Raw genomic sequence first — 12,224 nt, 5'->3', positions numbered from 1 at the left:
TAATAGAACAGTTTCTAATTTAAGGGTTTTTTCCAAAGGGGAATTTTTTTCTGATTTTTGTCGTTCTCTTGTCTTCCTCACATCTCTAGCCAACAAGAACACTGGTTATGACAAGTATGTCTTATGAGTAAGTATTACCATTTTGACTCTTTAGTCAGCACACAGTTTAAACTTTAATGCTGATGATCTTTTTATGCTTACACAAAATTAAATTAATATTTGGGCCGTATGCTAAAATACTTCATTCTGTATTCTAGCTAGAAACACATACGTACATGTATATGTCATTGGTATCTATAGTGTTTGTGTATGTTTGTGTTGCTATGGTGCAGGCTGAAGTAGTTCCATAGGTGAGCTCAACAGGTCTTCAGAGCAATGAAACTAAAGTCTTAAGTAAGTTTTTAATTTTTCTGAAGGAAGCATAAAAAGGAATTTTATGTAGTAAATGGTTCAGACTACCATACCAAGACTTAGCTTTTTTCCCATACATTTTCTTTATTTCTATTTAAAATGTCATAATGTGAAACATCAGTTCAAAATGTTTTCTTTCATATGAATAGTTGCTGAAGAAATATCAGTTGTGGGCTTTTTAGCCACTTAGTTTCAAAACATTAGAAGCAGCTGCCACTGCATACTTTGGGGGAGAGTTAATAATTTTCTGGCATGCTCTTATCATTCTCTTAAAAGTCTTACAGCATAAAGAACATCCAACAAAAACACAATTTCATATTTTATACTAAACTTGCTTGCAGTTTTTTTGAATTCTTTTTCAAAAGTCAGGATATTTCTGCTACCCACAAATCTGTTTCAGGTTTGAAGTAATTAAATCTTGACAGTTACACAGATATAAGTACTCAGAAATGGCACTTAGTGGCTATCCACTTAGAAGTTATTTATAAATGGTTGTCAATAGCTATTAACAAGTGTACTAATATATGTCAGAAACATAAAATGAAGTTAATACTTTTTTGCATTTAATGTGACTGGATGTTAGTAACAACAAGACTATAAAATGCACTTTGCAAGTCATGAAATACAGGATCACTGTGTGGGAGGTAAAGATAATACCTACAGTGCAGATAGAAGTAGCAGAAAACAGGCTATGATCAGCCTAAAAGAGGAAAAATCCTGTCAGAGCTAAGGAAAATGTCCTTTTGTTGAAAGAGGTCATTAATATATTATTTCTTTTATCTTGCTTGTATGTTGTTTTTTCCCACTAGCCAATTAATATTTCATTAAATAAAAATGTCTGGTGTTAACAATTGCTTTTCTTCAGAACTTCTTCATCAAGATTGTGCCTTTGACTGTCTACAGTTGTAGGCATTCATCAGCCTGTAAATGGGTGAAGGTAAAGGGACTGCTTCTGAAAGAATTAAAGAACAGAAAACAGTCCTCCAAAGTACAGCCCAATGGCCAAAGCCAATTCTACCACCCAGTAGCTACAGCCTCAAAAGTGGTTCATTAGAATTTAAATTCTAAAGATCATGAGTTCAGTTGTTTCATGGCACCAGGTTTTGAGATTATCTTAAATGCTGCTCACTGATTCACAGCCAGCAGCTACGTGTTTTTCCTGAATCACAGATTCAGTGAAATTTTGCTGTAAATTTGCATGTCAGTTTTTGCAGCTGACTGAAGTATAAACTGGTGAGTTTTCACTGTAGTTTATAAGATATCTTAGGTTCAATTCTTGTATGAGAGGACTTTTTCCTCTTGTAAGGAATTTGTGTAGACACAAGAAAGAACTAAGAAAAAGATTCAGGTAGGGCATGAAAATGCATCCCCTGAGCATGCAGTCTAGGGAGGGCCATCTCCTGTGGTTTGCAGTGTTGCAAAAACATTTGCTTGTAGGCTATGTCAAGTTAAAATTCATAAAATCAAAAGGGAATAGTAAATATTCTAGTAGCATTCAAAGCCATGTAGCCAAGGCCAGAATTCACACTGGAGTAAGGGTCAGTGGTTTGATTTTTTTTTTTTTTTTCCAGTGTCTCCACATACAATATCACCTTTTGACTTAAGTATGAAGTTAATTTGCTACACTTTTTACTATTCATTTATTTATTTGAAACTTCTTAAAAATAAGATTGCTGCATTCTCTGTGAAGAATTTTTTGAAGTTTTGTTAAGAGTTCCTCTAAGTAGTGTTTGTTTTAACTGGGGTATTTTTTGAGTTTTAACTGCATTACTTTCTTTGGAGTGAAATGTAGTGAGAATTAAGTAACCCCAGAGGCTTCTGGAGATGTTCTGACTGTGCTTGCATTATGTCAGTGATTAACTTAAATTTTTTAACTGAGAGGATCACCACTGTGATAGATGTGTTCAAGGTTGTGCTCAATTGTTTTATCTTGTGTAGCATGCCATGGACATTTCCAAGTCAGCTGGGGGGAGCAGAGAGGGCACTGGAACTGGGCTTTAATTTACAGATCTTTAATGATAATTTATAATAATTATTTTTAAAAATAATCATTAATAAGAACAGTAAATTGTTCTCATGCAACAGCTTTTCTCTAATGATACCAAGATCTCACTCTTTTCACAATTTTATGTGCCTCAGCATAGGTATGTAGAGAACTCAAATTAGAATTCCAGTTATATGTGGCTATTCTGGATTTTATATTTAATTTTAATTGTATTTAAGGATAAGTGAATTTTTAACTGAAAAATTGGCTCAGATGTATAGGTATTCCTTCCTATACCTATAGGTAGGAATACAGAACTTTAGGACTTCTCTCTAAATTTAGACAGCAATTTATTCAGATGCTGCAAATCTGGTGCTTTCTAATGAAAACCTCTTAAGAGTGCTGTGTCTAAATGTTTACATTTCCTGGTAATACTTTTCTGATAGTACCACAAAAGCAACCAAGAATGAGGCTCTGTTCCACTAGGCGTTGTACACAAACAATGTTAGATAATTCCTGACTCAAAAGCTTCTGTTTAAACAGACAGGATAGATGTGGGGGAGAAAAGAGCTTTGATTTGCAAGTAGATTGCATTGTGTGATGACAGAAAAGGGTTTGTTGGGACTCTGTGGAATTTAGGGCTAGCAAATGAGTAGAAGCTCAGTGAGAAAAGGATAAGAAATTATTAGTGAGGAAAGAAATAAGGTGAGTTTGAGTTGTGTGTATATACTTTTATAATTCTGCATATCCATTCAACATTGTACGGGTCTTTTTTTCCTTCTTTTTAGGAAGCAAGATACAGTAATTCAGGTGGTGAATAAACTTGGAGACTTTTTGTTCTCAGATGATGTATGTGAAACAACAAGTCATGTAGTTACAGGGAATCCTCGTCGTACCTTAAATGTTATGCTGGGAATTGCTCGCGGGTGTTGGATTGTTTCTTATGAATGGGTAAGAAATATTTTTTAATTTTACTAAGGAATAAATGAAACTTATTTTGTATAGATGAAATACCAACCATATAACCGTGTTTGTGTCCGTGCTATATACAGTGGCGCAATGTTCAGATATTCAAGGTTTCCCAGAGTTAGATCAATTAGAGGAAATTTGTCTGAGTGTAGCTCTGTTACCATGACTTAGTGTCTTACATGAATACTTTGGTTAGATGAAGTACTGAATTGTACCTCAGTTTGCATTTTAGAAATGCCTGAAGTCTAATCTCACGGATGAGAAACTCATGTAACTTGAATTTTTTATGTACTGATCTAATATATTTCTGTTGTGTTCTGAAACATGTATTTTGTTCAGCATTGGTAAAAATGAAAGAGAATTATTAGATGTTTTGCTATGTAATGGAAAAACTGTAAAATAGGAAACAAATTAAGGAAAAGTGTTTGTAGATGAGTAGTTTGGAGACTTTGTAACTTACAGAAATGGTTCCTAGGCATCCACATCAAATAATCACTGTATATCCTCAAAATTTCATGTAGACTGCTATGTACAGTTATCAGGCTGTTGCTGTAAAGACAAGATAATCATAACTTGCTGTAGTGGGTCGGGGTGGTATGGACTTAATTTTCTTCATTGAAGCCTGTGTGGTGCAGTGTTTTAGACTGATGACCAAGACCAGTGTTGTTAACACACCGATGTTTTACCTATTGCTGAGAAGTGCTTACAGAGTGTCAGGGTGTACTCTGTTTCTCACGCTGCCCCCTCCAGCGAGTGGCTGGGGGCAAACAAGGAGTTGTGAGGGGACTCAGCTGAGACAGTGGACCCCAACTAATCAAAGAGATTTTTCCATACTGTATGACATCACGCTCAGATATAAAACTGGGTAGGAGTTTTTCCAAAGCAGCCATTGCTTGTAGACTGGCTGGGCATTGATCTGCTGGTGGGAATGATTATTTTTACATCACTTGTGGTTTTTTAACTTTTTTCCCCCTTACTTATTAACTGTCTTCATCTTAACCCACAAGTTGGTTTTTGGTTTTGGGTGGGTTTTTTTGTTTGGTGTTCGTTTTATTCTTGCTTTTACCCTTCCAGTTCTCTTCCCCATCCTGCTGGGGCTGGGAGTGAACAGTGACCAGGTATGGAGCTTACCTGTCAACCCAGGGTTAAACCACCTCAATTGCTCACTGTTTTAAAACAGATTAACCACACAATCTGACATTGCAGATGACAGATTTTCAGCTTGCCGTATATTTCCAGAGCTATAAAACATAGCTGTTGGAATTTATATGGAAACAGCTCTTCATCTTATACAGAAAAGGACTGTAGAATAAATTTCTTGATTTCCTTTTTCATATAAATACTGTAAAATTTAGATATTGGGCTGAAAAGAAAATAAACTCCTGTTGCCTTTTGGTTTTCAAGATGTTTAGCACTCACCAGTGTGAAGTTTGTCCTATGTGATACATAGTTATCTGAAAAAGCTGCTATGGTATACTTTGGGATTTCCAGGAGTTCTTGGTGATTAGAGTAAAGGGGTTTGCATCTGGTCACCTTAACTATCCAGTAATGTGCCTTTCTGGCAGAAAAAGTCCAATAGCATCCTTGGCTACATGAAGAGGAAGGTATTTGAGCAGTGGGTTTGGACAAGACAGTCTCCACAGGTCAATTGCAGTCTCAACTATGTATGAGATACATTGAAACATGTGTCCCAGGCTTAGCTGTGTATGGAGTTTTAAACAAGTAACAACATATTTGTTGTAAGTTACTTTCTCATAACAGGGTAGTCAAACATTAAAACTGTGTATTTTCTTGAGAAATAGCATCAAATAACTACTAAGACAGCTAAAGATGTACATAAGTACTACAAAAATCCAGTAAAATAGTTTCCTATCTTTATACATTAGGCAATATTTGGATAATAGGTATTCTAGCAATTGCTGTCCTGAAATTTCATTGCCCATTTTATGCACTGCACTTCTGAGAACCAATGCATGGTGAAAGCATCAACACATGCTCTTCATAGACCAGTATTGAGTAACAGCAATGCCACATTTTCTCCTGCTCACAGTCTACCATTTAGACTCATCACAGGATCATCTATATCCCTCATCTAAAGCCAATAAGTTAAATGGAATTGTTCCAAGGATTAATTTGTCCTTATAAACATTGTTGGATGAAATGCTGAAGCTATCTTCACTCATTTTATTGAGCTGCTCTTTAGACAAAAGTTCTAAAGTTACTATGAGAGCTGCATGAGTAGGAACTAGAGAAAACCTTCAGAATTCAGTTCTCCAAATCACAAGTTTGTTCAGTTTTACAGTATCTACTTATCTATGAATACTGCAGTTTTTAATTTTTTTTAGAACTGTACTTAAATCTTTCATTGAGGCTAGCTGGGTGCAACTTTGTCTATAAATGTCTAATCCCTCAAGTAATTGACTCATTTATTTCATTGAAAGAAAATATTGCTTTGAACTTTTAAAAAAAATATTTATTAATCTGGTTAAATCTATGGATCTTATCACATTACAGCATTATTGTCTTATTTCTAATTGTGTCACTGGCATAAGTTTGCCGTCTTCCTACCCAAATTCATTAAATGAATACTTTCATTAGATAAGACAGAAAGCTGAAGCTTTACTTAACCATCAGGAGGAATTCTGTAGAAAATTAATCAGGAGAATTTCATTTAACCAAAATAATCTTTTCCTTTTATTAATGCTACAATACTGAATCCTATAAATGCCTTTCGATACTGTAGTCAATCCTACCATAACTACTCTAATTGGTAAAATATGTCAGAATGGATAGTTAAAGTAATCAATCAGTCTGGAGAAATCAGTAGTACCTTTTAAACAAGGTATTAATTTTAGACAGTGGTGATTGTCTTTTGGAAGATGTTTCTCGACATTTTAAGAAGCTGAAATATTATTTACCTATGTATTTTAACTTGTAACATGGAGAGATAATTTAGACTGCAGTATTTTTTTTTCTTCTGAGAAAAAACATAAAATGATCTTTTAAACATGAATGTTAGAGAAATATAAAATTTACCATTAAATATTTAATCTTCATAGCACTCCGTTTGCATGTTTCAAGATGAGTTGTTTAAGTACAAATACCATATGATCATTCAGTGTGCTGGCTGGATGGGTAAGAGGCCTGAAATCATGACTAGAGAAACTGTGTTTTCAGACCCCTGAGAACTTGATGTTTGACATAAATTTTCCTGTATAGTGCGAATAAAAGAACATAGCTAATATGGATATTGAAAGGAAAACTGCATCAAGGAGATGACTTATAGCTGTATAACCTGCAGGGCACTTGGAGTTCCATGCCATACAGGTTGCCTGCTACTGAATTAGATAAAATAGTCCATACTTGAGGATAAAGTAACAGAAGATTGATCAACTTGTTTCTAGAGCCCAAAGCCAAATTAAAACATTATTTAAGGTTGTAAAAAGTCCACAGAAAAAGTATGCTTTTCCTACTCTCCTCTTCCCTCTCTATTTCCTCCTTTCTTGGGTCCTCCATGACCACCAAGACTGCATTCTACCAGAATCTGATACATTCTTAATATCTCAATGTTATCAGCTGTATTTTCCTAACTTCTGATACTTCCATATCCAGCATTCATGCCTGATCCATGCTGTATTGCTTTTTCATTACATTTCAAGCTAAATCTTTTGTAACTGCACATTTGAAAACTTCCAGATAGCTCTTTCATCTCTGTATAGAAACTTTCATATTCTGAAGTATTTCAGCTTTTCTCTCTCTTTTTCCACATTGTAAGGAACTGTTGAATATGAAGATATTACTGACTTAACAAGAAAAAGCAGTTTACTCAAGAATAATATTGCAAATCATAACTTGTTTTTGTCCTACATGATTTTTTTTTTAATGTTGCTATGAGAATATACTGGTTGAAAATTTGTCTCTGCCAAAGTCAGAAGCAAACTTCCAGTGACTTAGAATGGAGAAGTCTTGCTTTTGTGTTCATGAAAACTGAATGTTTTACTGAGTGGTGACCAAATTATTTACTGCAGGACCTGTTCATGAACTCTGTATCTAATTTTCCTTTTATCTAGGAAAGTAGATACGATGCCTTTGTACTCATTTCCAGAACCATGATAGTCAAGCATTAATCCATCTTTTGTTAAGATAAACAAAATTAATTTCTAAACAAAATTCTATAAATACTACAAGGATTAATAGAGGTTGTTACTGTAAAATTGGCCTGGAAAATGAAATGGGATTACTTAATCATAACTAATCTTTTAGGTTTATGTTTTAATCTGTTTGGGTTGTTTGCCAGTTACTTTTGGTACAAACATCGTTTTGGTCCTATAAGGACATGATGTACACATACAGCATGGTACATCTGTTCCTGCTTAAGATTATTTACAAATGAATTATTTTCATGCAGCATGTCTCTAGGAATTTTATTAGAATTTACGATTTTCTTGGTTCAGTTAAAGTTGATTTATACTGCGATTAAAAGATAAATGGCTTAGATTAACACGTTTCTTTTATTTGCAATAAATACATACAGCTATAAGTATAAAGCTAATAGATTTCAATATTCTTATTGGAAATTGTAAAAAGTAATTGTAAAAAATATATACATGTACCACCTTAAAATTTATAACTTAAAATCCTAAGTTGCAGTCTTAGCTGTATGTTTTTAAGAAGCTACTATACTTTTCTTGGCTAAACATGGAAATACTTTATTAGGTTTTAAATATTTTTTGTAAAGGTCTTTGATTTATTAATGTATTTAACTCTCATTCTTAAGTTTGGCATGATATAATGACTGTAAAAATTATTTTCTCTTTTTGTACAGCTGTTGCAATTTCAAATATTTGGTTGTGCATTTTCTAAAACTAAACATAATATTCTTTGGATTTTTGTAATAAAGTTCAACAAGATTGAAGATGTGCTGTTTTTCATTATCAACAAAAGATCACTGTTCACTTCCAATAGCCTGCAAAATCGTACACCTGCCCTCACAAGTAAAATATCACTTGCCACATCTCACAAGGCATCAGCTTTTGTAGCAGTTCATTTTAGAGGTTGCTGGTTCCAGGGAAAGTCGTCAAGCATAAGCTACTTTGGACTAAAGACTATAGAACTTGGTTTTGATATCAAAATTACTTTCTAAATTCAATTTGCAATTTGCTTCTTGTAGCAACAGATTTGGGGCAAAAAATCCCTTCACAGAAAGTTGTTTTGCCACATACAATTAGGCCATTTTATAAGATTTGCATTACTAGTTTATAATCAGTCTGTTCAGCTTAGAATCTTGTTTAGTGAGCTGTAACATTGTAAAGGATAACTTTATGATGCTTGGTATCTATTATGCCAATTTTTGTCTAAGGGGAACTTTTCATAGCACTGCTTCCCATATTTTATGATGTAAAATTTTGTAATTTAAATTACAACTAGTACAATATGGATTACAACTAGTAATATATGGATTTGTATGGCATCTTCCAAAAGAATAAAAAAATACAGAATATTTCACTTAATTGTGAATCAAGCATGGGAATAATTTCATGCACTGATGAAATTCAGCTTGTTTTAAGGTGAATAATGACAACACTTTAATGATGCATGGCTGTGCTAACAGTAAGAAACAGACATCATCTATTTGAAATGGCTAGAGAACTATTTAGGGAAACTGTGACAGCCAGAGGTAGAACTGTCCTATACACAGGGATTTACTTACTAATAAATTCCATATATCCCATTTTGGGTGTATATGTACACTTCTTGTTCACTTAATACTACCTGTTGCTGTAGGAGCAGTAGGGTATTGGGGGAGTTGCTGTGGTTTCTAAGGTTCCACATATGAGTTGTGCTGTCTCTCACTAGTGGGTAACAATGGGGGTTTTTTTGACTCGTATTTAAGGCATGCCAAATGGCAACTACAGGAAGGATGTTGCAAAGCTCAAATAAGTGCAAACAGGGAAAGGTGTTGAATTGTGTGACGGTGGACAAACTTGGCAAAGAATTTACCAGTCTTTTACTTATATGAGAAGCTTTATGGCACAGCTCACATTGTTGAAGCCAATGAGGAAAATAAACTCTTCCATCAGAGTGTGCTTCAGGATTTAGACTATCTAGACGTTAGTAGGAAAAAGTCCCTCATACAACTCAAGGGCAGAGCTATGGTAGGAACTTTAGTCTTTTTCCATTTTCGCATAAAGACAACACTTTTATCACTTCAGGGATAGTCTTTGAACACTCCTTGTGAGGCTTTTATTACTATAGTCTACCAGCTGCAACTCACAATGCTAAATTGTTTCTAAGAATTGTTTAGAAAATCAACCCAAGAAGAATGAAGGATGGAGTAGTTTTGGGAAAATTTTACACACACACACACAAAATAAAAAATAATGTATTTCAGTAATTGAAAATATAACTATTTCAAGTAGGTTTTTTTCTGTTAACCATTTTGTGATGGCCCTGATGGGAACAGAAGTCAAAGTAGTCCAAACTGTTAGGATTGCTAGTCTCCAAGGATCATATTGATCCAGTGTTTCAGAGCTCAATTGAGTGAGCACAAATGATCATTATTTTCCAGTCAGTATTTCACTGTTAGCAACCTTTTTTAGTGCTCTAGAGTGTGACATTGACAGAGGAGGATACTGAGGAGTCTTTCCTTCTTTGCAGTCTGATTTATATATGTAATGTGAATTATATACAGTAGTTGCATAATCCCAGTCAGTAGTAGGGGTTGATACTGGTCCAATATTGTTTATCATCTTCATTTATAATCTGGATGATGGGGAAGAGTGCACCCTCACTAAATTTGTAGATGTTACAAAACTGTGAGGAGTGTTTGATACTCCAGCTGGGTGTTCCCATTCAGAGAGACCTTGACAGGCTAGAGAAATGGACCAACAGGAACCTCATGAAGTTTAATGAATAACTGAACCAAGAGAACAGAACTGACATGTGACATAATTTTTGCTCTAATTTTATGTATCGTGATGCAAAAAGTTGACTTTTCTAATATCCTCACAAAGTTTTAAAATTTAACATAGCAATGCATAGAAATATGACTTTGGTATTTTAATGGTTTGTTTCAGTTATAAAATTTGTATCTTTCTGATTGCTTGCTTTTTCAGTGAATCATTTGGTTTAGGTAAATGAAGTATCAAACCAACTATTGCAACTGCAGTTACTTCTAATTACACACTCAGAGTTTGCTAGTTTAAAAATTTTAAGAGTTCTACTTACTGCTTAATTTATTTTAGGTTCTGTCGTCTTTGGAATTGGGCCACTGGATCTCAGAGGAACCATATGAGCTTGCATCCAGCTTCCCTGCAGCTCCTGTAAGTTTAATGGCCCTTTAAGCTTGTGAACTTTCTTTTGTTTATCTGGAAAATGATTGGCCCTTTATATAGGTCTTGTGAACAGGAAAGCCTACCAGAAAAAACATTTTTTTTAAAGGAAATACTGTAAGGAGTTACTTTCTCCATCCACTACTTCTTGAAGTGCGTGCAAAAACTTAGAAATGCATGGAAAATGCAAAAAATTGATTCACCAATTAACAGCTGAATATAAGCTAGCTTCTTATTTAAGTATAAATGTCCTTTAATTTATTTGTGTTATATTTTCTTTCTATCTATGCTGGTATGTAAACTGGCGAGGCATGTTATCACCTAACAAAAAGATTATTCAGGTCACAGACTCAGTATTTTCAGTAGAGAAATTACTTTGTCAATGGAAAATTACTCTGTGCTTCTAAAACTACTAATTAGGTGAAATTAAGTATTTTTTCTGCCATTAATGATCATTCTCAAGTACTGAATTGTGAATTAGTGCAAAAGTATGTATGTGGAAGCATGGCATGTCTGTACAGACCCAAGTATATCTGTACTCCATGAGTTGTAATTGATTAAACAGTAATTTTATTTTTGTTTTAAAACAGGTAGAATTCTAGCAGGTTACTAGTCAATCACTTTGTAAGTTTTTCCAAAAAAGGTTTCACAATTTCTCTTGTATAGTAGCAGCTAGTTGAATATATTATCTGCTGCTTATTTCTCAAAGTTTCATATGGGCTTTGAAGAAAGAACATTTAATGGGGTTTGAACTTTATTTTTGCTATAATTTTATTAACTGTTAAGAACATATTTTTAACATTCTAGTTCTATAATTTATGTGAATTTGCAAGTTCAAGATTAAGATTTTATTTCATGATTATAAATTGTATGTTCACTATGTGTAGGGAAACTGTAACAGTTATTCTGAAATAAACCCAAAGAAATTAATCATCCATTAAAATGTAGCATTTTTTCTAAAAGGAGGAAGTAGAGTTTTTTATATAGCAAATACATTAAGAATGGTAAAACTTAATGTGAAAAATAAGTAAGAAGAATGGGGTTTTTTTCCCCGTTCTCTGTATGTATATAAAAAAAGAACACAGTGCTTCAGATGAAGCTGCTTTGAGTTTTCTGTTTCTTCTCAGACTACCTTGTTTAATAACCAAGTGTGCTATCAGTAACAAGGTACATAGCATTCTTTGGAAGAGATTCCTGCTGGGATTGTCTTTTAGATGCTGTTTGCAGTTTTTATTCCTGAAGCAGAAGTAAGGAGGGCTTGAGAGATGGTGAGAAGATAAAACTGAGGGAGATTATGGTTGTGCTGAGAACCTGAATCACTTCTGTTTGTAGTGTGTACCTCTTGCAGAGGAACAAAGTAGTGTCCAAGGTGATATTTCCATTACCATTCCAATCATTCTCTTCTTGAGTCATTCTGGTTTCCTACTGTAACAGATAATCTTATTTTAAAAGATACTGTTATTATTTGAGCATGAATGGTGTTTATATTCCCTTTCTTTTCTTATTATTTTTGCTTCCTAGGAATTTTT

General features: G+C 34.0%; 1 protein-coding gene across 4 annotated transcripts in view; it reads left to right on the top strand.

Annotated features, from left to right (window-relative positions):
• Positions 1-12,224, top strand: part of MCPH1 (microcephalin 1) — a 130,524-nt gene that overhangs the window by 37,213 nt on the left and 81,087 nt on the right. For all 4 annotated transcript variants that reach the window (XM_042803341.1, XM_042803338.1, XM_042803339.1 and 1 more), the window contains 3 exons: positions 90-127; positions 3,184-3,346; positions 10,609-10,686. In XM_042803341.1, coding sequence (XP_042659275.1) covers positions 90-127; positions 3,184-3,346; positions 10,609-10,686 — 279 coding nt within the window. The remainder of the gene's footprint in view (positions 1-89; positions 128-3,183; positions 3,347-10,608; positions 10,687-12,224) is intronic.

The sequence above is a fragment of the Tyto alba genome, unplaced genomic scaffold (genome assembly GCF_018691265.1).
Source record: "Tyto alba isolate M040663 unplaced genomic scaffold, T.alba_DEE_v4.0 Super-Scaffold_40, whole genome shotgun sequence".
NCBI classification, from domain to species: domain Eukaryota; kingdom Metazoa; phylum Chordata; class Aves; order Strigiformes; family Tytonidae; genus Tyto; species Tyto alba.
This window is presented reverse-complemented; position numbering and strand designations above follow the sequence as displayed.